This window comes from Coloeus monedula (genome assembly GCF_965178545.1).
Source record: "Coloeus monedula genome assembly, chromosome: 24".
NCBI classification, from domain to species: domain Eukaryota; kingdom Metazoa; phylum Chordata; class Aves; order Passeriformes; family Corvidae; genus Coloeus; species Coloeus monedula.
In genome coordinates this window covers 3,855,860-3,882,710 of record NC_138804.1, presented here as the reverse complement: position 1 = coordinate 3,882,710, position 26,851 = coordinate 3,855,860, and the positions used below count along the sequence as shown (strand labels likewise).

The 26,851-nt window shown below is 51.8% G+C and overlaps 1 protein-coding gene across 1 annotated transcript; it reads left to right on the top strand.

Annotated features, from left to right (window-relative positions):
- Positions 1-1,097: 1,097 nt before the first annotated feature.
- EPHA10 (EPH receptor A10) lies at positions 1,098-24,978 on the top strand (the record flags this gene model as incomplete). Its single annotated transcript, XM_082296706.1, has 17 exons — positions 1,098-1,158; positions 2,241-2,305; positions 3,599-4,268; positions 11,209-11,364; positions 12,110-12,451; positions 16,908-17,032; positions 18,472-18,634; positions 19,729-19,837; positions 19,929-19,984; positions 20,739-20,864; positions 22,006-22,191; positions 22,881-22,942; positions 23,030-23,233; positions 23,722-23,871; positions 24,056-24,225; positions 24,349-24,513; positions 24,864-24,978. The coding sequence occupies exons 1-17, from the start codon at positions 1,101-1,103 to the stop codon at positions 24,976-24,978; spliced, it is 2,922 nt and encodes a 973-aa protein (XP_082152832.1). The 5' UTR covers positions 1,098-1,100.
- Positions 24,979-26,851: the final 1,873 nt, after the last annotated feature.

The following is a 26,851-nucleotide window of genomic DNA, read 5'->3' as shown; positions in this document are numbered from 1 at the left end:
TGTAAGGGAGGATGGGTGTTCACTGTCCCTGAGCAGAGGTTATGGCAGACTGAAACTTCCTCCCCCCACCTCGGCTGGGGGAAATCTGCAAACCTGCTCCCAGCAAATGGGTCTGTGGGCTATGGCCTCCCCCACCGTTAAGAAAGCCAGAGATGATTCTTAGCACGGCTGCCGGGTTTGGCTCACATTCTCTTCCTTGTTTACTTGTTTGTTTCTCCCCGGGCCTGAGGTTGATTAAAGAAGAGTTTTCCCTTTATCTAATCTCAGTAGTTTGACTTACAGTCCGAAGTTCTTCAAGGAGGTTTCTGTGGTTGTAGCTTCTTTATACAGTTTTTGCTATAATGAGCAAAACTTTGTATCAATATTTGAGGCATTAACTATTTCAGTCTCTGACAGTGGGTCTGGCAGGACCCACCCTACCTGGGGCTGCCTTTTTCTGGGGTTTCTGTCTGGAAATTTTTGCTTTCACAGCAGTTGCTGGGCTTGGAGGACCTCGACATGAAGCTGGGAATAAAATTTCGACCCAGAAAGGCAGGACAGAGGGCTCGACAAAACTGACATTCCTGGGCATCACTTGCAGGCCAGGGCAGGGATGAGACCTGCCCCACTCCTCTCCTGGGCCCTGTGCTGCGGGAAGGAGGCTCTAACCCAACACTCTTGCTCGTTACCGGCAGCAGGAAGCAAACATCATCTGGGCATGGGGGCGGCACAGCACTGCTGATTATGGCCGCAGCATCTCGGCAACACCGAGGGCTGCCCGTGCCCCAGCAGCCCTTTGGCTTCCATGGGGAGGGCAGCAGTTCCAGGCAGCCCAAAGCTCAGCACCGCCGCGTGCAGCCGCTTCCCTCAGGAGCCAGCCCCGTCACCGAGCCCGGCCCTCGCCGGCCCGGGGCCGCCCTCAGTCGGCTCCAGAGTGACCGCCCGCCCGCGCTCGCCCCGCCCCTGCCGCCGATTGGCTGCGCGGGCCGAGGCCACGCCCCGGCGGTAGCGGTTGGCGCGCCGTGGCGGGGGCGGGGCGCGGAGCCGGAGCGCGGCGGCGGCGCGGGGCGCGGAGTCGGGGCGCCATGGAGACGGCGCAGCCGCCGCTGCTGCTGCCGCTGATGCTGCCGCTGCTGCCGGTGCTGCTGCCTCTGCTGCCCCGCGCTGCCGCCGAGCAGGGTGAGCCGGGTGGGGCGGCGGCGACTGCTCCCGGTGCTCCGGCAGCTCCCGGTTCTTCGGCGCCCCCGCGCCCCCAGCCGCGCCGTGTCCCCGGTGCTCCGGCACCGCCGTGTCCCCCGTGCCCGGCTGCCTCGGCGCGCGGTGTCGCCGCATCGCTCCCGACGTTGGTTGCCCGCGGCGGGTCGGGCTGCGCGTTGCGGTACCGGGAGCGGCCGGCTCGGCGGGTCGCTGCGGGGCTGGCCGGACGGGTTGTGGGGCGGATGTACCGCTCTCCAGGGCGCGCCCTGCCGGAGGAGCGGGAGAGGAGGGACGGGTCCTTGTGGAGTGACCGGGTCAGCCCGGGGTGTCCCGGTCCCCGCGATCACCGGAGGCACTAGGCAGCGCGCTGCCGGTACCACGACAGGGAGACGGTTCGAGCCGTAGGGTCCGTGTTCGTGGAGTATGCGCTGCCACGGACGGACCCGACTGGTCCCGGAGGCGGGAAGAGTGTCTCGGAGCATCCCGGAGCGCTCCGAGCGGAACGGTCGTCAGGGATGTGCCCGCCGGGGATGCGTCGCCGCGCCCCTTGTTACCGGTGTTTGAGCCCGAGAGGAGGCTCAACCTGCCGGTCGGGAGCTGTGGCTGTTTGCTGGTTGTGGAAGGATCGTGAAGCTGTGAACTGAGGGAAATAGCTCTTCCTGACAAAGATAGAATTGGCTGTTTTGTGGAAAAAGGGCGTCGTTTGCCAGGGAAATCCCTCTTTCAAAGCAGCTGCTGGTACCTTTCATTTCCAGCATCCGGACGCTATGGGCATGGTACAGTGGCAGTGTTGCCTGTGGTGTCAGAGGGATCGTTCCTGGGATGGCACAGTCGTTAGGGCACTGATCAGGTACCTGCGAGGTTGTTCTGGGTGTGCAGTGAGAGCTTCGTGGTGCATGGTGCTCACACGGTGATGCCATGGCTGGTGGAGCCAGGGTGGGAGCTGCTCCCACGCCCTGGCAGCTGGCACAGCGTGGCACTAAGCTTCCCAATGCAGGGACTGGGTGGGTTTTACTAGCATTTGCTGTGTCAGTGGTTTTCCTAACATGCTATCTTCCCTGCAGTTGTCCTGCTGGACTCAAAAGAATCGCAGGCGGAGCTGGGATGGACCTCACACCCATCGAACGGGGTAAGCATGGAGGTGGGACTGTCCCTCTGCACCACTGGAAAGGGTGAAAGGGTCTGTCAGCCTCTTGGTGCTCAGCAGCATTTGAAGTCCTGCAGTATGAGTGCTTTGCTTACCACAGAACTGGGGTGGGGGCTGGCAGCCACAGGACCTCCTCATTCAAGGTTGGTGAGTAGCTTGGCATGATCAGTGCCGGGAGCCGCTGGGAGCAGAGCGGGAAGTGAGGCATTGGCTATGTGAGCACTGTGACTGGTGTGGAGTCCCTCCTCAAAATGATTTTACACTACTAAAACAAGCAAATAAACACTGGGTAGTTAAGGCTTTGTGTTGTGGTTTGCACACCAGCATGAGCACCAAGGGTCAGTCAAGCCCTTAAAATCCGAGGGCTGTGGCTGGGGAAGTCATTGGGAGCTGCATCATGTAGCACTGTTTGATCAGCCCCTGGCTTTGCTGCTGGTGTTGGTCTAAAGCTGCCTTCAGAAAGCTTGGAGTTGTGCTCCTTTCAGCTTTGGGTTCATTTTCCTGAATGGAAACAAAGCATTCAGGGGGAAGAGAGATAGGTCCTAGAGTCATCTCTGTGGCACAGCTGTTTGTTTGCAGAAGAAACCCTGTTTTCAGTATGTTTTGACTGTTTTGCATAAATTAACCCCCAGAAAGAATTGCTTTGGGAAATTGCCAGGTCGTCATTCAGGCTATGAGGGTTGAATCATCATTTCACTGATCAGAATCTCTGCTGATAGCTTTGGGGAAACACTGTTTCACTTGCAGTCAGAGGATTTGTCCTGTTGCAGCTAAAACTTCTCCTGGCAGAGACGCTGCTGCTGCTGTTCGTGAAGGCATTTGATGTCCTTGTGCAATGGTGTGACTGGTGTCACATCTCCTTAGACATCTTGGATTTCTCTGGGTGGCCGAACCCCATCCAGCATTACACTGTGTAGTAACACTGTGTGGATGCATCTTCCCGGGGATAGAAAATCTGAGGAGTATGTGGGAGACGAAGGCTCTGGCTCCTGAGCGGACGATGTGTCCAGAGTCAGGCTTTGTTTTCCAAGATCTGCTGCCAGTGCTGCCTTTCTGGTTGCATCTTCATGTTTGCACCTCTGCAGAGAGCTCAGGTGTTAGGTGGTCCAGGAGCAGGGTTACTGCAGCTGGTGGTTTGGTGGTCTGAGGACTTCCGGTGCCTACGACATAATGCCCTGTGGTGGGGAGGCTCGTGGTAGTGACATTTATACTGGTTGGTGTGTCTCTGCTGGGGCAGCTCCTGAGCTGTTACAGCCCTTTGTGTTCTCTCCCCAGTGGGAAGAGATCAGTGGCGTGGATGAAACCTACAAGCCAATACGCACATACCAGGTCTGCAACGTCATGGAGCCGAACCAGAACAACTGGCTGCAGACAGGCTGGATCGCCAGGCGTGACGGTCAGAGGATCTTCATTGAGCTGAAGTTCACCCTGAGGGACTGCAACAGCATCCCTGGTGTGACGAGCACTTGCAAGGAGACTTTCAACTTGTACTATGTTGAGTCTGACTCTGACTTGGGCCAGAGTGTCCGTGAGAGCAAGCACACCAAGATCGACACCATTGCTGCTGATGAGAGCTTCACCCAGGGGGACCTGGGCGAGCGCAAGATGAAGCTGAACACTGAGCTGAGGGAGATTGGGCACCTGAGCAAGAGAGGCTTCCACCTGGTCTTTCAGGACGTAGGCGCCTGTGTGGCGCTGGTCTCCGTGCGGGTCTATTACAAGAAGTGTCTCACCACTGTGCAGAACTTGGCCATGTTCCCAGACACAGTGGCGGAGACGGCCTTTGTGACGTTGGTGGAAGTTAAGGGCACTTGTGTCGCTCATGCTGAAGTGGACGTGGATAATCCCCCCCGGATGCACTGCAGCGCAGAGGGCGAGTGGCTGGTCCCCATAGGGAAATGCATGTGCGGCCCTGGCTTTGAGGAGAAGGACGGGGGATGCAGAGGTAAAAGTGGCCATTGGTGTCCTGGCAGTTTTTGTCTGTGTCAGTCCGTGCTGCTGCCGGAGCTCTCTGGTGCCTGAGCACAGTTTGGACAAATGGAATTGTCTTTTGTCAGCAATATGTTTCTTTAGGTGATGGCAGCTCCCCAGTGAACCACCAGACCTTTGTTTGGAGGGTGGCAGTTGGAGGGCATGGGGCTGCTCTGCAGCGTGGTGCTTGTTGGGCAGACATGTCAGAGCTCTGGATGCTGGCAGGCATTTCCCACAGCTTCATCTGTAATGTTAAAATTACTCTAGAACATTAATATCCCTGTTGATATGCTTTGGACACAGTTTAATAATTCGGTGGCTTTACAGCTCACAAGGTTATATTTAAGGACAGCTGCAAAAACGGACGTACCCTCTGCCTTAACAGGTATCCATCCCACTAATGAACCTGGGGCTGTGACCACTTCTATCTCGCTTTCAAAGGCAGGTGAGACCCAGATGTGGGATGCTGGCTGTCATGCTCTTCCTCAGAGTGTGTGACCCTCCGAATGGAGAGAGTTGCTGGGCTAATGCCACCCCTGGGCACCTTCTTGCCAGCCAAGACCTGGGAAAGGGGATGCATTCTTCAGTAAAACACATCTGAAAAGACCCTTTGCTACCCATGCCTGGTGTCCAGATGATGCCTTGGTTCTCTCCCTTTTCACCTCAAAAACAGATTGACAGGAAAACAGCTAAATAACTCCCAGGCAGGTAGATTTCCCCCACACTGGAGGCAAGTGGTGCAGTAGGACGAGTGAGCTTTTCCCATGGAATTGGATCTGCCCTCCAGGCTTTTCAGTTTTACAGTGTGCTGATGGTGCTGCCTTCCTCCAGGTGGTGGGATGCCCTTCCAGGTGCTCTGGGCAGTGGCTTCTCCTTAAGAAGACCTTATTAAAGCTATCAAATTGAAATCTCAGTGCTGTTGATTGCTTCAGTGGCTGCATGGCAGCTTGCCATGCTTTCCACATCTGTTTGGAGTAGGGATTTACATAGTGAGTCCCAGAAGGCTTTTGCTAATGTTTCAGGTTTCTCTGTGCTGAGTTTAAATAGTTCATATTCTCTGAGGAAAAATATTTGAAGTAATTTAATGGACATAATTAAGTTTTTCTCCCCTCTCACAGAAAGCCGGTCATTAGTCATTCTTTGTGGAGCAGCGTCTGATGTCTGGTCAAATATCAGAAAATAGTTTTTAAGGGTTGAAAGTTTTGGGTTTGTTTGCAGCCCTGCATTAGCATAGTGCTAAGTGAATAGCTTTAAAAGATTTCTGATGAAAGCAGCCAGGGCTGTGGAAATTCTTCAGTGAGGACAAAAGCCCTTGAGCTGGAGGCAGGTGGATACTTTAGGAGTTTGGGGATGCTAAACCAGCCAGGTGATGGCACAACACACCTGGCTCCACCACTATGATCCTGTGGTGGTGGCTTTGGAGGGCTCAGTGGGTGTGAATCTGTGGGATCCTGCTGGCCCATGAAACTTCTTGGCCACAGTCTCTGTTGCAGCTCTTGTGGGCCTGAGAGGTCCAGGTGGTGGACTTGGGGTGGTGGGGGCTCTGCTGCTGGTGCCTGTGGGGTGGCATGGGGGCCAGGGTCGTGCTTGCGGGTGGTGGTGGCAGCAGGACTGTGGCACTGGTGACAGCTGCAGCACAGCTGGAGGATGCAGGAGATGAACTGGCAAAGGTGTTTAAACTTCGTTGCAGAGCTGGTGTCCCTGTAACCCTGATTTAGCTACTGAAAGCATCCTGCGCCAAGAGAAGGTTTGTGTCCTCTGAAATTAGGAGAGATGAAAAAGGCCAACAGGACTTATGACTCTGCTAATTCTGGCTGCAGGAAAGCTAAGTCTTTCCATGTCCATCCTCCTGTCTTGCACCACTGCTCCAGAGGCACCCCAGCACTCCTGATAACTTTGCATGTTTCTGATGAATCGCTTTAGTGTTTGGTGGAGTGCAGCCATCTCTGGGGTGGGACTGCACAACTTTAGTTCTGTTTAACATCCACTCACAAAGAACAGAAGAGTTTGTCACTGAAAATGCACTCAGACTGCTTGTCTTGTCTGATGTATCTCTGTAGCCAGATGCTGCTCTGTGCTTACTCTGACCATAAAACCCATTCCCAGAAGATGCACAGCCGGCAAGTGGGCAGTCCTGTGCTCTGTGGATGATCCCTTGCCCCTCCCTGTTTTGTTTTCACTTGGCTTCTCACCTTTGATGTCTTTTTACCATTAATTTTGTCAGGCGTGAGCTGTAGCCCCTTTGTGCCATTTGTTTTGTGATGTGTAGCAATAGCTTCTGTGTAAATGAAGCCATGCTAAGGGGGATCTGCCTGACATTTTCCTTCAAAGTTGTCTCCTTCTGCTTCATCTTTTCTATCCAATCCCTAGTAATATCTGCAAGGAGAATTTCAACAAAGCTCAAGGTTAATATTTACCCGCCAGATTTGCTGCAAATGAGACAACTTAAACCAGACATCGAACTAATATGATGGAGACCAGTTACCAAAAATAGCTGCCAGCCACTCTTCTTTGACAGAAACGTAAATTTGTGCTCTGATGAAGTTTCCTCCTCAATTCATTTTCCTCCACTTCTGACAGCAGTGGCAAGAGCCAGCTCTGCACTGCTGCTGTGTCCCATGCTCTGCTCTCCCTCACCAGCACCTGGAGCCCTGCTCGGTCTGGTCAGTGATGGTCTAATTAGTGGCCATGTCCTTTGTCTGAAAACAGTTTTAGAGTTGAAATAGTTTCTAGTGCTTTGTCAGGATTTTTAAATGACCTTTTAAAGAGACGAGTGTTGCTGCTTTTCTGGGGAGGAAAACCTCGCACAGGAGGTGACTTCAGTGACAGCCTTGTGGCAGCATGGGGAGCAGCTGCTGGTGTCCACGGTTGCTGTTTGAAATGGGGAATAACAGAAATTCCCCCTCCTTTTCTGCATTACTGGATGGATTTTTGAGCAGCATGTTGAATTCAACCTGCTATGAACAAGACACAAGGAAGATTTTTTTGTATCTCTCTTAGGGAAAAAGCAAAGGTTTAAGGTGGGGGTGGGATGTGGGGTGAGTAAGATGCTCTTCTGTCCATTGGGTATGTCCCACCACATCATTGGGTCACTGCAGTCTCCTTGGGTGGAAAAGAAATAGTTCAATTGAAAGTTAGAGAAATTTAAAATAATAAATTACAGTATTTTGTCATTTACTGCAAAGATACTTCCTGAAGCCCGAGGTCTGCTTTTCTGTTTAAATACAAAAAAGATGGATCCAAATGTACAGCACTTGGAGCTTTTGATTTGTTTAATCTTTTATACATTAGCTTGCAAACCTGTAAGTGCTCCCAAAGTGTGTTTTATCTGCTGACTGATGCTGGAGGATTATGCATACGTTTATTTTTCCTCCTGGGACTCTGTAAGTTGCACAAAGCACCAGGTTTTACTTTCATCACAGATGCAGCCACAGGCATCCCACAGTCAGGCCCTGCACTCATGGGGCCAGCACTGCTGTGTGGAATTGACCCTTGGTAGGGCTGGAGCTGGGGACATTGCAGGGGGGTTGTGAGGTGCGATCGGCCATAGTGCTGGATGGTGGGTGCTGCTTCCCATCAGCTGTGCACATAGAGCACCCATGTAAAATGATCTCTCTTTTCAGTCTCTCTGGAGTAATGACCAGGCTTGGAGGTATTTATCATTTGGGATTGCATGTTACATTGCTGGTTCACAGTGTGTCTGAAATAATTATGGCTATGGAAGTTGTGACAGATTCAGACACAAATCGCTCCGTGACATTTAATTTCAGAGCAAACTACTCTGACAATTACAAGCATCACAAGTTGTTTGGAGAATTCCTGTGAGGTTAAGGTCATGGATATCTGGCTGCTGGATGAGCGTGTTGGATAGGCTGTTGAAATGCGGAGAGGACGTGTCTTGCCCACAGCTAAGGGGGTTTGTGTGAGCTGAAGTGCTTGGCAGGCACGGGGTGCCCTGGAGAGGCCGGTCAGCCAGTCCTTCACCAGGAACTGTTTGGTGGATCCATTAGGGAACTGAGAGAGACAACAGTAAATTGCAGTTGGCTCAGCGAATGTGCCTGCTTCAGTGTGTCCTTGAGGAGCATTCTGGCATAAATAGCAATGAGGTTCTGTCAGTCCTGGCTGGAGTCATCAAATGCACTCTGTTAGATATTTCATGACTGTCTTTCTTCTGGACTAAATCACTAAATTTAATTTCAGCTGTTAAGAGCTCATTGTTGGGGATGCACAAAGATCTTGCCCTTAGACACAGGTTTTTGTTTTAGTACTCTTCAAATTATTTAACAAGGACAGAAATGACAGAGTAGCATTGTCTAGAGGTGTCGGAATTGCTGGGAATGTGTTGGATCATAGGCTGCTTGTTAAAAACCAGTTATTAAAACACTCCAAACTGTGTGGAAGGCAAGGTGCTTTTGAATTCGCTCAAGTGGTGCAGCCCAGAGTTCCCATCCTGGCAGACATGGAAGCAAGGTGAGAGGAGCCACAGCCCTACTCAGTGCTTGCACTGATCACTCATGCTGACTTTGTCCCTTTCACACTGTCATGGAGACTGGACACGATTGCTGTCCCTTCTCTCTGCCTGCAGTATTGATTAGAGCTGGTGCGGTAAGGCAAGGCGAGATCGCAACCTCACTGCTACCCGAGGACATTTGTCGACAAGGCTCTTTGGCCACCTCAGTACACCACTGAAACTCTATTCCATCAATGATTTACACAAGGTGCCCTCTCTGGTATGGGCAGTGCATCCTTGTCCATGGGCACTGCTGGCAGTGTCTGTCTCTCCGTGGGGCTGCTGCCCCCTTCTTTCCCACTGCGCTGGCCTGAGGCACTTTGCCTTGGAAGCACTGATGAAATATTTGGAACATCATAAACAGTGACTTTCTTGGCTTGATAATGGGATTAAGATAGATGGAGTATGGCTGTGCCGGCGAAGTCCAGTGGGGGGTCAGAAGGAGCAAGAGCTCCTGGTAAAGATGCACTGGTAACAGCTTGGATGATGGTGATGAGATTGCTGGTTTGAGTGTTGCTCAGGGAGGGCTGGATGCATGTCTAAGGGCTTGAGGGGCCCAGTGCTCCCAGTCTGCCCTTTGCTGGCAGGGACTGTCAGGCTGCTGGGGTGCCTCAACCCATGGTGCTATCCTGCTTCTTGCTGTGGCACCCCCAGTGCCAGCTGTGTGTTTCCCCAGCTGTGGCTTTCCTAAAGAGCATTTTTATGAATGTCTGCTTCAACAGAGAAAATTAACACACATTAAAGCAGATGAACTTTGTCAAATACAATTCCATGACCAAAACTGGAAAGGAATCGATTTTGGAAGACAACCGCGTTGTAGTATTAATTATAAATGCCTGTATAAGGGTTTTGAGTGAGGCTGCGGCTGTTATTGATTCACACTGGCACACATGACGCTGCTGCTGGTAGGACTTCACTGGGAAGGGAAAATGAAAGCTGTCCCATGCCACTGGAGTAGGAAACCATGCATTTTCTAGGTCTGCATCCTCAACTGCCCCTGCTTTCCCTATGGCACAGGCTGGGAATGAGAGAGGATGTTGCTCTCTCTCAGCTGAGACACCCACTCCTTTCTGAGGAGCCGTGTCAGATGAGGTGGTAAGAGAAGCCTTTCCCATGGTTACTTCATGCTGGGTAATCAGCCAACCTGCAGCACAAATCAGTGTAGCTTGTTCTGCTGCTGGTTTGACAGTGTGCAGACAGTGTTACATTGAGGAGGGAATGTGCTCTCTCTGTCAGTGACATGGATCAGGCACGCTTGAGGAGCTTCTGTGGTCAGCAGTGGTGGAGCTGGAGAGAGGCAGTTGATCCATCTGACCCATCCGACTGGGACAATGAATTATTGAATTTTATTGTTTACTAATTTAGTTGTGATAGTACCAGAGGACCAGGAACAGGATAGAAAGCAGTGTACAAAAAAGAGAATTTCATTCTATAAGTTGATGACCTGATCTCCCAAGAGCTGTCACATACCCACTGTAGAAATAAGTGCTGTGAAATGACAGGGAAACCTAAACCAGCTGGAGACCAAGAAAAACTTGTAGGATGAGGCAGAAGAGGGTGGGAGTTTGTCTGAAAAAAGAAACAGTGACACACATATGATACATCACATGTGCTGGGCACTTCTGTTCTTCTCAAGGGCAAGTTTTGGACAGCCAAGAAAAAAATTAGCAAGTAAAGCCCACGGCTCCTCATGGGACACACTCACATGGGGTTGTGGTGCCTGCTTCTGGGACACGCAAATTGGGGTATTTTGTGCTATTAATAATGACAGACACTTCTGTAAACTTCTGGCTGTTAGAAAACAGGGAGGAATAGTCTGAAAGACACTCCTAATTGGAAATGTTCCGTTTCCTATGATGAGATGTCAGATTTGTGTGACAGGCACATCTGAGGGATGGGGGTTCTGGGCTTAGTGCTTGGATCCCATCATGTTTGTAAACAGGATTGATTTTCCTGTCCTGTCTGATGCAGTGATATTTCCACCCCGTATTGTGGTCAGTGCTGCCTAACTAAAGGAAAAAGCAAACTCTGTCTCCGTTCTATGAATATACTACTAGTTTTTATTTGTTTTCTCAAATGTAAAGAGGGAACTGGAAGTTTCGGGAGCAACTTTAACATTTGATATTTTTTCCTGGTTTATCTAGCACCCTAGATAGGGAATGACGTTTACTATGAAAGTCAGTGCAGAGCGACAGCACCCAAATATCTCTTCTGGGTAAAGCTAAGGGACATCTCTCTTGGTGCCAGGATCATGTAGGTGCTCAGGGAAAACAGCTTAGAGGGTGGTGTCTGCTGGCCAGTGGCAGCAAAGGAGTTCCCAGGAAACAGGGAAATGCAGTCACCAGACATGTCCCCCCCATTCATCCTGTGCTGCTCTCCCCTTAACACCCTCTCTCTCTTTCAGCTTGCCGTCCAGGGTTTTACAAGCTCTCCCTCCGTCTCCCTCTCTGCTCTCCATGCCCTGAGCACAGCTTCACACATGAAGAAGCCTCCACGTTCTGTTTGTGCCAGAAGAATTACTCCAGGTCTCCTTCAGACCCACCATCTGCCTCCTGCACACGTATGTCTTGCTGGAACAGCGGCTCTTTGTGGCGAGGGAACAGTGTCCAGGCACTTTGTCTGTCCTGCAGCACAGAGCTGGGTGGTACCCAGGGCTGTCTCAGGCTCCCACTGCCTGCACAGTGTGCTCACCTGTGGGAGCGTGTTGCTGGGGGTCCCGTCTGCGCTGGGGTGAAGCTGCAGTGGGGAGGGGATGGAGGGGCTGTCCCTACAACCCAGAGCTCGTAGGCTGAGGCTGCAGGCTGATGAGACAGACGCGCAGTCAGGCTTGCAGACTCCCTGGTAAAACTGGGGCACACTCATTTAGTCACTGTAGTTCACAGGTTTTAATTAAATGGCCTCTAGTTAATTGGACTGGACTCCAGCTGCTCTGGTGATGGATGCTGTCCAGCTGCCAGCACAGGCAGGAGGAACCCTCCATCTCTGCTGAGCATGGCCAGGCAGCGTCTGACCGGCAGCAGGCTCCTGGGCACCAGTCGTGCTCAGGAAAATGCTGGGTCCAGCCAGGTGCTTCTCATGCACAGTGTGAGCTGTGGCTTGTGGTGCACACACATCCCTACGGCTGGGATCCGCTGTCCCATGTCCCTCTGCGTTGCATGCACCAATGCCTCCATGTACCCTCATGCCACCCCTCAATGTGGCTGTGCAGGACCGTGTTCTTGTGCTCTACCCCCAGTGCCTTTGCTGCTGCTCCCAGAGGACCTTTAGGTTTGTCCCAACACCTGTGCACAGACTTTTGCTTCCAGGTCCACCCTCTGCCCCAAGGAACCTGGTCTACAGCCTGCGGCAGTCGTCACTGGTGCTGGAGTGGAGTGCCCCTGCCGACGCAGGTGGCCGCAGCGACCTGACCTACAGCCTGTGGTGTGGCCGGTGCCCGGCGGCGCTGCGGGGCCACTGTGAGCAGTGCGGCAGCAGCGTGGGCTTTGTGCCTCAGCAGACGGGGCTGGTGGACCGCACCGTCACCCTGGTGAACCTGCTGCCTCACGTCAACTACACCATCCGCGTGGCGGCCCTCAACGGCGTCTCAGCCATGAGCCCGCTGTCGGGCCAGCAGTATGCCGAGGTCAACGTCTCCACCAGCCGTGCAGGTACGGCTGCGGCGTGGCACACGTGGACAGGGCTTGGTGCTTTGCCCCCATTGCACCAAGGGAGCAGTTGCTTTTGCTGTCTTGCTCTGGCACGTCAGCTCTGGGGTGTCGGGGTCTGCTCTGGAGCCAGGTTGGTGGCTTTGCTGCTGGGAGGACATGGAGTCTGGGGGTAGTGTGGTCACTGTCCTGGGGCTCCACATGCCTGTGCCATGGCAGTGCCCCGTTTCTGCTCGATTTGTCCTGGTGGCGCAGACATGATGCTTAGATGTGACAGAGGAGCAGATGAAGACTGGCCCATGGCACTCTCAGAGGGTTCCAGTTGGTGCCGCTGGGAGGCAAGGAGTAAGCGTGGTGACAGCCTGGGCTGTGAAGGGACAAGTCTGCTCTGTAATCTGGCTGCAGTTTGAATTTACAAATCACAAAAAAATACCTTTGATGAAGCAACATTTTCAGCCCATTCATAAAAAACCCTTCTTAAAACAGATAATTCAAATGTTGGCTATCCTTCAGAAACAAAAAAATTGATTTCCTTTCTCTATTCTGCGCTAGTCTGTGACACTATTTTTTACTGTAATTGTCCCCTTCCATTTCCAGTTTGGCATTTCTGTTCCCTCAGGCAAGAGAAGCAAGTGCCCATGCCTGTGGACAGGTCCCTGACCAGAGGGGTCTGTCCCTCCTCAGTTGACTATGCTGAAGGACAGTCGGCTCTGGCTTGTTGTGTCCTTGTCTGTTCCTCTGCGGTTATGTTATTAATTTGCATGAAAACCCTTTTCCAAGCCACAGGTAATGGAGACAGATGATCCTCGTGTACCTCTTGGCAGGAATTGGCCAACAATTTCATCTGAAGAGATTAAACTTTGATCTTGTTATAAATAATTTTCCCACCACTTGATCAAATGTTTTTGTGCATGTTGTTGCTTTCTCTTCCCTCATACCATAATCCCTGTGGCTCCATTGGGGGATGCTGTGCTGCAGACGGCTCCTCAGCGGAGGTGTCATTCCTCATTAGGATCTTTGCTGTTCAAGGATGGATTTAGCTCTGGGAAGATCTTCTGCCTCCTGAGCTCAGGCCAGGGGGACAGAGGACAGGCTGGGGTGGTTTGAGCTTAGAGAGGTCTAATAAAAAGCCATTCTTCCAGTCTGGTGCAGGCAGAGGGGCCGGTGCTCTGGAGCTCCCACCTTGCCTGGGCCCCCAGGTCTGAGCTGGGCACAAGAGGGCAGGTGTGGGAGTGCCCCATTCTCTTTGGGAGTGAAGCAGCGAGTCGGTGATGCTAGTCCATGCCTTAGCTGCTAAGAGCAGCTTTTCCCCTGGGGAAGGGGGAAATCTCAGCCCTTTACTCGATACTGTGTACTCCCGAGGGAACAGAAATGCACATAAAGAATGTGGATAATTAATCCTGTAATCTGTTCAAAATCAATGTCTCTTGTTGAGCTGTCAAGTCTCTGGATGCAGATGGTGGCTCGGAATTACCCAAGCAGCTGAGGCTCAGAAGTTTCTTGGAACCCTGGCAGTTTTTTATTGCTGAAAGTGTTCCCTCCTCTGCAGTGCCAGGCCAGGGCTGCCCTGTCCGCAGGCACCCGGTGCCCTGGTTCCTCTTGCCTTTGCACCGTCAGCAAGAAGCGACAGTGATGGTTAACCCATGCCTATCAGCAAAGAAGGGGAGAAGGTGGGGAGAATGTAGTTTCCTGGAGGGGTGGCTGCACAGCTGAATTTGTAAGACCCCACTGCAAGGAGGGGACCCTGTGTGGGCAGGACGCGGAGCCACAGCTGGCAGGGACAGTGTGTGGGGAGGTGCTCCTCAGAGCACATTGTCTCTTGGAGTCCTGACTCTGCAGCCCCTTGTCACTAGAGTCCACCACAGAAGTGCTGGATATGGCCAGAGGTCAGGAGGAAGAAGACTCCAGGGATGCCCAAGCAGTGGTGACTTCCATTGTGGCTGTCATGCTGTGGTCTCGGAAGTTGTTTGCAGCAGCAGGGGAGCTCTGTCTGCTGCTAGGCAGGTTCAGAGGAAAAATTAAACAAGAAGCAAGACCCTATTTAGCTGTCAGATCCGGCTCCTCTAATCCAGCTCCGGGTGCAGCTCCATGCTGTCCTTCCCCTCCAGCAGTCACTGGAAGGAATTGTCCATCGTTCCTTGTATTTTCAGGGAAAAGAAGAGATGCAATTTAGTCTGCAGGTGGCAAAATTAATACTGTGTTTTTTCTAATCTGTCCCCAGCATGGGACTAAATAAAAGTGTTTGAGGAGTGAGCGTAGCTGTTCACCTGCAGGAGCGGAGCTGCATTAGCCATGTAAATGTGCACTCCAGGCCCATGTCATTTGTATTCCCGGCAGGAATACAAGGCTCCTGCCTTAAAGAGCTTTTAAATCTGCTGCTGATTAATAATGCAACCAGTGCCAGAATGCATCCTCCTTCCTGATGCCAGAGAAGGGGTTTGAGCTGGATTTGGTCTTCCAAAGTAGATTTGCCTGTGTGTGCCCAGGGCTGATGCAGTGACCGTGGGACAGTGGGGCCGCAGGATGAGCTGGCTCTGGGGCAAGTGTCTGAGCTCCTGGGGTCTTTGCCCTGAAACGACTGCCTGCTGACTGGTGAGGTGGCTTCTCTGCTTTGGAATGGAGATCTCTTAGGCAGGAGCTGCCTGGGATGGTGCCCAGGGCATGTTCTGTGTTGAGATGTTAGTAACTGGTGAGGGAGGGGAGAGGTGGCTCTATCTGGCACAAGTGGGGCAGGGTGCAGGGGCATTTGGTGTCCCTTGCCGAGTGCAGGTGTTGGATGCAGCGAATCATTCTCGGGAGGGACACAGTGCCACATCTAGTTTTATGCCTGTTCTGCTGCTACGCTGGTTAATCAAGAGGAGAAAACACACGTACAGGGGAATGGAGTTTATAAAATCAGGCAGAGTGGTGAATAATTTAATGTTTGCGTTTTCGAATAGAGGCAATGTTAGGAGAGCTTAAAATATTGATGGGAAACACATTTTTTTCACAGTGTGAAATGATTTATAGCTTGTGTGATTTTCTTTAATGCTTTTTAAACATGTGAGGCTGGCACCTGCTTTTCTGTCATGTACCATGGGCTCTGCTCTAAAGCACATCCCTGAGCGAGAAGGATTTTTCTTGATGACTTTGTTAACAGTCAGGACCATGCGTTCAGGTCTCTACAGTCCATTTCCTGGATTCAGAGATACAGGAGGGCAGCTGTGTGATATTTTATTGATGGGAATCATATAATACAGTAAGGAGCACTTAGCTTATCTTACAGGAGCAGGACCCAAGGCAAGTATTGGGGGAACCTTCACCTCAGGCAGGTACTGCCAGCACTGGCCCTTTCCCACCACACAGACAGAGTGCTACTGACCTTCCTGCCATGCTTCATGCCAGGATTGAGCTCACTCCTGTTCCTTATAGGGTGAAACTTTGATGTCCCCTTAAAGGCCATCTCTGGGGCCAGTGAATTCACTGGGGGATAACGTCTGACTGTGTCCCACACCATGGGGTGGGTCACAGCAGAGGGAACCGTGTCTGGGCACTGGGAGCTAGCTGCACAGGAGCCCCTTTGGCTCCTCTCATGCTCTCATCAGAAGCCGAAGGGACTTGGAATCAAGGAGCAAATCACCATGAATAAAACATCATGAGGGCTTTTTATTTCAGCAGAGATTAATGAGCTAAGTAATAAATACAAAATTTCACAGATACTTAAGTTTACTTTCTAGGGACTTGTTCCTCTCCACAGGAATCTTGGTGGGACAGAGATGGGTCCAGTGAATGTCCTGATTTGATGGGAAGTGGGACAAGCCGGAAACAGTCAATGTCCCCATGCAGCTTTTGCTGTGCCTGAGGGCTGTGAGCTGCTGCCTGCACAGACTGGAGACTTGTTTGGAGACAAACCTGGTTAAAATGGGAATATTGGCAAGTGCATCTTGCAGTGGATGAACTAAATGGATGCACTCATGTCAGGGAGAGAGTTTGTGCTGACCAGAAATACACAGCCAGCTCATGAGGCACAAACTGCTCTCAGAGCAGGGCGGTTACTCCCAGCAGTCCAGTGGCATGGGGTAGATCCAGTGTGAGGTGGTTCAGGAGGTTCTGGTATGTCCCACCAGCCCTCCTGATCAAAGACTGTGTTTTGCCTTTCCCAGACATCCTCAACAGGGGTTCAGAGCCCAGGACATAAGTCCATTCTCAGACCCCTCAGCAGCACTAAGGGCAGAGGGTGCCATTAGGATTTTTGCCAGTTTTCCATTGGAGTGTTCCAGGCTGCCCATGGATTACAGAGCTGTTGTGTTCTACCACTATCTTCTCCCATTGGATGGTCACCAGCTTGGAGTTATTCCAGCCCTGATTCAGAGAGAGGGGACTGGCGTCTGCAGAAGCCACACACTCTGCAGCTGTTTAAGTTAAAGGTTTTACTGAAGCAGCACCTCAGTCACTGCCCATTTCCTCTCTGCATTTTCAGTGCCAACTCCTGTCACTGACATCCGCATGGATAAAGTGGAGCAGAAGAGCGTCTCCTTGTCGTGGCAGGAGCCAGGCCTCCTGACTCCCAATGGCACCGAGTACGAGGTCAAGTACTTTGAGAAGGTAGGCTCTGGGCACTGGCATGGGCTCTGCTTGTGCCCTGGCTTGACTCCGTGTCCTTCCCTTGCCGGCCGGGTCTGTGCTCAGGAGCACAGTGCCAGGTGCTGTGTGTGTCTGATCCCAGTCACCCATCCACTGTGTGACTCCTGCTAGACAGGGACTGAGATACCACAGTGGATTCCTACATCCTTGAGGAGATGGTCTTTGTATTCCCAGCCTGCTCTCTAGGAGAGTGTTGGACCTTGTGGTCTGCACTGGCTTAGGACTGAGAGCCACAAACCTGTGACTATGGGGAGCTATGAGTGGCCCTTCTACATGGGAGGAGACCCAGCAAATGTTTTTATGACAGTTTCTTGATTTTAAAAATTGCTGCTGTATGACAGGTGCAGTAGGTTGGGAATTTTAGGAGAATTACCAGTGGGCAGATCAGGGACAAGGCTCTAAATCAAAAGAAATGCAGTTTATGACACAGTTCTGCAAATTACCTTATCTGCGTGTGCTCAGGCTCATTATGGAGCTGACGGCATTTCAGGCACACTGTGCAGGTGACATGTCAGCATTCTGTATTTAGAAACAAGCTACCGTGAAGCTGATTCATATTAATGTGATTTTCAGCATCTGATAGATTTGAGAGGAGGGATCTGTGGAGGAGGGCAAATGCTGGAGTAATTCCTGTGCAAATGGGCTGCAGCAACATGATACTTGGGGTATGAAATGAGGAACCTTCCTCCTTGGATAGAGAATTTAAATTCAGTTTCACAGTTATTCACTGAAATGAGGCTTTTGATGCTGACATGAATATCAACTTAGTTCTTCATCTTTGCTTTTAAAGCTTTTGTTTTTACAGTGAAGATTCAATGAGGAAAATGTATAGAATGGAAACACATTCGGTAGTGATGTGAGCAGTGCAGTGAGTGGCTGCTGCCCATGCCTGTGCCATACTGTGGGGCCAGGACACTGCCCGTGCCAGACTGTGGGGCCAGGACACTGCCCGTGCCGGACTGTGGGGCCGGGACACTGCCTGTGCCGGACTGTGGGGCTGGGATGCTCCTTGGGGCTCCACTGCCATTTGCCAATCCACACAGATTTGCTCCAGTACTCGAGTGGCTGCAGCAGGGGAGCAGGAAAGGGCTGGCTGATGCCACAGCTGAGCCTGGCACAGGCAGAAGTTGCTGTGCGGGGTGGCACAGCTGCTCCCCATCACCCCATCTTCTGCCTTCATGTCTTCATAGCATGATCCAGCTCCATCTGCCATTTCCTGTGACCTTCCCCTGTAATTTCTGTTCATGAGACATCCAGTGAATGTATTGTTTCTTTTAGAGGCTGGCTCTTTGGACAAGCTGTCCTGATGGGGCCCAAAGCTGAGGATACGGCTGTGCCGTGCCGGCTCCATGGCACAGCTGTCAGTCCAGCTCCATCTCAGGTATCTCATTATTTCACAGGATCAGAGAGATCAGAGTTACTCAACTGTGAAAACCACATCAACGGCCGTGACGGTCAATAACCTGAAGCCTGGTACCCTCTATATTTTCCAAATACGAACATCTTCGTCTCCAGACTACGGGAACTACAACCCTGGCATTGAAGTGGAGACACTGGCAGAGTGTAAGTGCAGCAGGGCTCGTGTGCCTGTCAGGGCTCTGAGCTGGGCCCTGGGGAGACTGTGCTTGCAGCTTGTGCCCCAGCTGCTCCTGGTTTCGTGAAGCAGCATCTGTTCCTCTGGTTCTGCTTCTCAAGGTCTAAGGGCCACTACTGTCCAGGAACTTACTTTTCCTTGCATTTTCCCATTAGATTTTGATGAGGTTGGTCCTGCTGCCCTTCCTGTCCTGGGGGAGCCTGTCCTGGCTCTTCTCAGTGAAGAGTCAATGAGGGCAGCTACTCTCTGGCTTCTTTCTCATGAGGAGGCTGGGACAGTCTCTGCTGTTTGGCTGAGATTGCCCAAAAACATGCTTAGCTCTTGACTGCTCCCTGCCTCCCGCTGCTGTCCTGGCTCTGGAGGCACTTGGCTTGTCTACTGCTTGGCTGGCTCAGGGCAGCCAGCATCAGTGTTATCTGCTGAGACTTCTTTTAAATTCCCATTCATAACTGTGGTCCAAAAGCTTCTTATTTCACTAAAAGAGGGCTTGAGGGATGTTGGGCTTCAGCACAATCCCCCATGCTGGCTGGAAGTGTGAGGCTGAGCTGGCTGGCTCAGAACAGCTCCCACAGATTGTGTTTAACAGGGCTTTAAATTGCCTTCATTTGCCACACAGAAGACATTTCAGAATGAATTGAAGCCAATAAAGATTTTATAGAGAATGTAGCTATCTAATACCCCTGTTTGCAAAAGCAGGAGGAAAAGGGATTAATGTGATGAAAGAAAACTATTTGTAAGCCATAAATTTTGATATGTTCCTCTGATAAACAGGAATCTTCCTCAGCTCTGATTAACAAAACCAGGAGCTGGTGCAGCAGTGCTGGGTTGCTCTGTCTGTGCCTGCAGCACTGCCCAGCATGTTGGGCTGATACCACCAGCTTGGGCTCTTAAAGCTGAACCAGAACGTGAATTGTTGTGAGGATGGTGAAAAGCAGCTGGGTGGCTACTCCCACAGGCCTTCTGGAGGGCACAGGCTGGCCATGGGAGCAGTGACCAAGGCATCTCCTCTCTTTGAACCTGCCCCAGAGCACGCTGATGACTGGCTCTGCTTCCCTCCTGGCAGTGACAGTGGCCTCCAGTGAGCAGAAGCCTGTCCTCATCATCGCAGTGGTGGCCATTGCGGGGCTGACAGTGCTGGTGTCCATGGTGATTGGTGTGATGGTCTGGAGGAGGTGAGCAGGGCCAGGCACGGTCTAGGAGGGTTTGAGCTGGGGTAAGGGGCTGCTTCCCAGGTGCTGGTGTGCATCTTCATTTTCTTTGCAGGCAGTGTGGGTACAGCAAAGCCAGCCAGGATGGGGACGAGGAACTGTACTTCCACTGTAAGTGGCCCAGCCATCGTGACTGGTGTGACTGTGGGGATCCCTGTATTTATCATTGTTAATAACCCACCAAAGCAGCCCTGAGTTCTCACTTTTGAAGTGTTGTCATCCTGTGTTATCCCAGAGCAGGGGCCAGCACAGCAAGGCTCTCCGAGGACCATGGTCTTGACAGCTTCATGTGCCAATGTCTGTCCTTCCTGTGTGTGGGTCACTGGGTGCCAAAGGAAATGGGGATGCTTGCAGCTTTCCATGGGGTGTATAAATTATTCCATCAGCTTCTCATGAACATGAGCAAAGAGCTTTGTTTTCTGGGGCTACTCTGGATTATTGAGCAGCACTAATTTTACAGACAACAGTTGTCAGAGGGAATCCAGATGTTGGGATTGATGAGTTTATTTGATTCCTGGCATATGCCCATGGAGTGCACACATGCTCTTCTGTTCCCCAAAGCACCTCGGAAGTAGAAGGCACTGCCTTGACCATTTCACCTGGCTTTGGAGGGTGAAGGAGCGAAGGGGGCTGCTCTCCTTTACCCGGGGGTTGTGGTAGTGGAGTAGAGCAGTTGGATTCACTTAATCCTAAAAAAAATTCTTAGAAACCTTAGAACTGAGTCTTTTGCTTTGCTTATTGAAAGGTGGCATGTTGGTCCTGCCCACAGACCAGGAGACGGATAAGCTGGGATAGTGTTTCCCAGGATGGGTGGGTGGAAGCTCTGATGAGCCCCTCTCATCTGCCCTTTTTGCCTTTCCTGCAGTTAAAATACCAACCAGGAGGACATACATCGACCCCGACACCTGTGAAGACCCCATGCAGGCTGTGCACCTCTTTGCCAAGGAGCTGGATAATGCCAGCATCAAAATAGAGAGGATTATCAGGACAGGCAAGTTCCACAGGGTGGTGACCGTGCCATGGGCTGTGCTGGTCCCCTTTTGCTCCCAGCAAATGGCAGTGCCATGACATTGCTCCAGTCTTGGGGGTACCTGCCTGCAGTGGAGGATGGGAGTGGGGCTGGTGAGGATTTTGTCCAGAAGCTTTGTTCCACATTCCTGGTATTTTCCTGAGGCACTGAACACAGCCAAGCAAACGCCACACGGACCAGAAAGCATCCACAATTGCCTGCATCTGGGCAGTTTGACAGCAGCATGAAAACTATTTATAAATATGTGAACCTAATGATTTATCGATTTTCATCAACTTCACTGCCTAAAACTTAAAAGCAAATTAAAATCCCCTGACTGGACCCTAGAGCCTTAATGGCTACTGTGTGCCAGAACGTGGGAAACATGATCATTCTTTGTCATTTCTTTTCCTAAAGATAAATTCAGCTGTAGCAGCAGCAGAGGTGGAGGAAGGGAGGAGGGAAGGGCTTTGCCTGCAGCTGAAGGACAGTGTTTAAGGGGAGAGGACATGAGGAGGGGACAAGGTTGCCTCTGAACTGCAGTGTGGAGCATCTCAGAAGAGTCCTGTGTACCTTTCATGAGCAAACTGGTGTTTGAAAAATCAAGAAAGAAACTAGTAAGGAAGACATTTAAATCTAAGGAATTTGGGAGTTTGTCTCACTGCTGACATAACAAGAACCTGATTTTCAAATCAATAAAGCTGTTCATAGCTACACACTTTATGCTGTAAAGCCAATATTGTTTTTTTATGTTGGGAATTCCATAGCTCCTGTTGTGGAGTGCATGGCTGTGCAGTGGGATGTTCTTCCTGCAGGAACCCTCCAGCCCTGCTGTGTCCAGCTCTGTGGGAAGTAGACCCTGCACTGCCAAGCCAGGAGGCAGAACAAGGCAGGCCCAGAGCATGAGCTCGGTGACGGGAGGTTCCTCCTCCTCTCATGGGATAAAACATGATTATGCACTGAAGCAGAGGGTGGAGAGAACAGCTGAGAGGCTCTGGAGATGGCCGAGGGTCAGTGGCCATGCAGAGGAATGGTACGATCCAGGGAAGGTGCTCAGGATGGCGTGGTGTGAGTGGCAGCTGTCCTGCCATGGATCTGTTTAACCCGTTTCTCTGCTGCTCAGGAGAATTTGGGGAGATCTGCCGGGGGTGCCTGAAGCTGCCCAGCAAGCGCGAGCTGCCGGTGGCCATCCAGACGCTGCGGGCAGGCTGCTCCGAGAAGCAGCAGCGCTCCTTTCTGGCTGAGGCCTGCACCATGGGCCAGTTTGACCACTCCAATGTCATCCGCCTGGAGGGGGTCATCACCAGAGGTACGCGGGTCTCGGGAGGCTCCTGTGCAGGAATGGGCTTAAACTGCTGCATTGGAGAGGTGACCTGGTGCTAGAGGTGCAGTTGGCTACCTGGAGACCAGCTATTCCCACGTGTATCAGCTGGGTTTGCATTCTGGTGATTAATAAAAAGCTTCCAGTTAGATTAATAAATGCAGGTAGTGGGACCGGCTTAGCAGCCAAACATGTATGCTCTTAATAAAAGTAAATTGAAGTGAGATTCTATAGGTAAAACAGATGAGACTGACTGCTCCAGCTCTCTCCCATGAGCGTGTGTGTGGAACCAGGCTATAGATGTGGTAGTTAAATGGATATTCACATAAATCCAAAGAAACCAGAGCATGTGAGCTGATTCTAACTAGACTTTTTATTTGGAAAGGAAGTATTCTGGCTGAGCTGGTTGCTTTTGCTTTCACTGGGCTGTGCTGTCCTTTGTAATGTGCTTCAGAGTCCTGATGAAAGGAACTTCTGATACTGGAATCCATTCCTGGCTGGGAATGACAGGGAAGCCTTGGACCCAGTGCTCATTATAACCTGGCTGAGATAATGTCCTTATCTCCCCCAAAAGCCAGGCAGTGCAGGGCTTGGCACCTGGATTTCTAACCCCTGTGGTGTCTGAACTGCCTGAGTGATGGCAGCACTCATGCGGTGTTGCTGGTCTGTCTTTGCAGGGAGCACCATGATGATAGTGATGGAGTACATGGGGAATGGCCTGCTGGACTCCTTTCTCAGAGTGAGTACTGGGGTGTCTGCCCAGCTTGGGCTCTCTTGGCCATGTTCCCATTGCTGACCTTTGGCTTTTTCTCCTCCGCTTTCACAGAAACACGAGGGGCAGTTCACAGTCACCCAGCTCATCTGCATGCTGCAGGGCATAGCCTCTGGCATGGCGTACCTGGCAGAGATGGGCTACGTACATAAAAGCCTTGCTGCCCACAAGGTCCTTGTGAGCACCAGCCTGGCATGCAAGATCACTGGGTTCAGACGTCCAAAGGAAGACAAGATGGAAACCATCTTCTCCACCATGGTGAGCTGCATTTCCACATTCTGTTGTCAACACTTTTCCTAGGCTCCCATTTCCTTCTTCAAGTATGAACAGGGACTCTGCATACTTGAACTTCTTTCTCACGTAGAAATCCAATATGTTTGGCCAGGGAACTGCACAGCAGTGGCCTGGCACCATGCCTGCTCTGGCCACAACCCTGCTGCACAAATCAGGGCAGAGGGACTTGTGTTTGTACAATTGTGAGGTGTTTTCATTAAATATGAATGTACAAAATGCCATCAGCTCTTCCTGGGGACATTCTCCTCTCCCATTAATATTTCAGGACTCACACTTCCATGTAGCATACAGTTGCAGTGACATAAATGTGCTCATGGCACATGGGTTTGCTCAGTGTCCACCCTGTGATGCCAGGCAGGGCATGATGAATGGTGAATGGCTGCCCGGGAATTGCCGGCATTGGCCACATCCCGCTGGGCAAGTACATCATTCCTGCCCTTCTGCCTGTCCAGGGTGGGAAGAGCCTGGTGCTGTGGTCAGCCCCTGAGGCCATCCAGTATCACCACTTCAGTCCTGCCAGTGACGTGTGGAGCTTCGGAATCGTCATGTGGGAGGTCATGTCCTATGGCGAGAGACCCTACTGGGACATGTCCCACCAGGATGTGAGTCCCCTGCAGCTGCGTGGTGGATGACTGCTGATGGAGTGTGGTGGCTCCGTGATGTGTGGAGGAGCTGTTACTGCTCCTGGGTGGGATGTGAGGAGGGAGGCTTGCCCCAGGGGTTCGCCCCAGGGTTTGCCTTCGATTTGCATCGCAGCACCTGACCCCAGCGCCTCATGTCCTGCAGGTGATGAAGGCTGTGGAGGATGGGTTCCGCCTGCCTGCCCCGGCAAACTGCCAGCCACTCCTCCACCAACTGATGCTCAACTGCTGGCAGAAGGACCGCAGCCAGCGGCCCAAGTTCTCGCAAATCCACAATGTCCTGAGCAAGTTGGTTCAGAGCCTGGAGCCCCCGAAGTGCCCCAGCTCCACATGTCCCAGCTCTATGTGCCCCAGGTGACCACCCTCTTGCCACACCTGCCCATCCCCCCTCTGCTGTGCCATGCCCCACTCCCTCTTCACCGCCCTCTCTGTTGGCAGGTCCCATGGCATGTCCATCCCCCTCTCCGAGAGAACCTTCTCAGCCTTCCCATCTTTTAGCTCTGTGGGTGAGTGGCTGGAAGCAATAGAAATGGGCAGGTACAAGGACAACTTCACTGCTGCAGGCTACTGCTACCTGGAGTCGGTGGCCAGGATGACGGCCCAGTAAGTGACCTGTTCTTCTGGCTGTAGCCTTGTGTTGTGGGTGCAGTGAGAGCAATGTTCCCTGCCCCTGCCAGACAGCAGAGCCAAATCCAGTGTGATTTACTGATTCGCTGTTGTGCTGCAGCACAGGGCGGCGGGGTCAGAGCTGTCCCACGCGTGGTGTGCTACAGGCTCCTGTTAGCCCGCAGTGCCTGGTCAGCGTCAGTATTGCTTCGGCTGGGACAAAAGGTTGGGGATTTCTTACTTGTGCATGTCTGGAACATGTGCTGTCTGGCCTGGAAGCAGTCAGTGTTGGGGCATGTGGTGGTTAGAGCTGGTTTGTCCTGGCTGATGTGGGGCTCATTTTGCAGAGACATCCTCAGCCTGGGGATCACGCTGGCAGACCACCAGAAGACCATCCTGAGCGGGATCCAGACCCTCCGGGCGCAGGTCATCCAGATGCATGGCCGAGGCGTGCAGGTGTGAAGCAATGTCCTGCAAAGGTGCAGAGCACCGGCCCAGCACTCCCGGTGAGGAGCGGCCCGCTGGCCCCAACCAGCCCCATCTCTGAAGCCTGGTGGTCTCAGATGGGCTGTAGGAATTGCTGGGTACTGCCAAACACGTGGCAAGAAAGCAGGGCTTCTGTCCCCTGTTCTGGGGCAGCCCAGGATTCCTGGGATGGTGCAGCGTGCCTGGGTGGACGTGGCTCTCCCCAGCACTGTTTTGTAAGATGAGTCAAACTGTATTGATGCCATTTCATGTGGTAGTTGAGTTCACAGGGTAGGATGGACCTTTTTGCACTGTCTTAATCCAGAGCCAACATTTCTGTATCTAGCATTCTGCTGGTGAATCCTTGGGTTCTTCTATGCAACCTGACAGATCACAGCAACCCCACAAGGAGTTTTTATTGCTTTTATATTTAGAGAGCAGCTCTCACCCAATGCCCAACTCCTAGAAGGTGACTTTCCCCATCTGTGCTGAAGGAAACTCTTTCCAGTCGCATCCCTTCTGCACCGTGAATTACTTTGCCAAGTGTTGACACCTCAGTTGGTGAACAAAACTAAATATTCTCCAGTAAAGTGCGGAGGAAATGGTGCTGCATCCATGCAACCCAGGGCACACCCGCACTTTGTTTTGTGAGCATGGTGCTGCCTGCCTGGCATGCCAGCAGCTCCCATAGCTGCAGCCTGATCCCTGAGAAGACATAAATAGCATCTTAATAATACAACTTTCCTGGAAGTTAGTTAATTAAGTGGGTCTTTTCAGCTCTGTGTGGAGTTTTGTAAGGCTTTTATTATGATCTGTAAGTATCTCAAGTGAGTTATTAAAGCTGAAAGGCAAAGATTTACATAGGGGATGAAGGCTGTGGGAGATGCTGAGAATCTGGTTGGAACTCTGCTCCAGTCAGACCCTCCTGTTAGCCTGCTCCAAGAGGATGAGGATCTGAATGAGGATTGAGTGAAGGGCCCCCTTGGGCTGGCATGGTGACCACTCTGCCCAGGTGAGTGCTGCATATGCTCTGGGGAGTTTGTTGCTCTCTGGGGAAAACGAGATCTCTCCTTCCTGCCCCCTCTGCAGTTCAAGCTATGCTCCCTCCCCAATGTCTCTTGGTTAGTATTTTTAGCGGAAATAAATTCTCTAAGTTTGGCCCATGTCCAGGCAGGTTGGTCACTTGCCATCCCGCTGTTTCCCACCCTGAAGAGGCATAGCAGTGAACCGAGCCCTGCATTTAGTGAAATGCCTGATCCCAAGGATCAAGTGCAGTTTGTGTACTCTCTGTGTTTACATTTTATCTCTAGAGAAAGTATATTACAGGTCTCTAGGCAGGGGGTTGAACTAGCTTGATTCTGGATCTTCTCTCCCCTCTCCCTGATCGTACTGTCTGTTGGGATGCAGGAGCCATGCTGGGAAGTTGCTACTAGAGGAGCTGGCTCCAGGCTGGTTCATCTGCTCTCAAGGAGGTCTGGAGACATCTAGGGCTTGGTGATGAGATGACAATGTGCCTCAGTTTGGAAAACAGACCTGGCCATGAGCAGGCAGCAACATGTTCCCTTGAGTCCCCCAGAACAGACCCTGTCTCCAGAATAAGGAATGTGACAAGGCGCTGGCTCTGGGTGCCACTTGTGGCCACTGGAATCTGCTCCTCTGTCCCTCTGGATGTTGCCCAGCTGAAAAGGGATAAACCTTAACACAGTTATCTATGGTCATGGCTGTTTCCCTGGGCTGTGGTGGCTGGTAGCTGGCCAGGGGCTGTTGCTCCTGTGTGAAGTAGCTGTGGCTGTGTGGAGGGGTCCCACAGGAGCTGAGCTCTGGGATGGTCTCCAACTCAGCAGAAATGGGAATCATCAGCTTTCCTGGT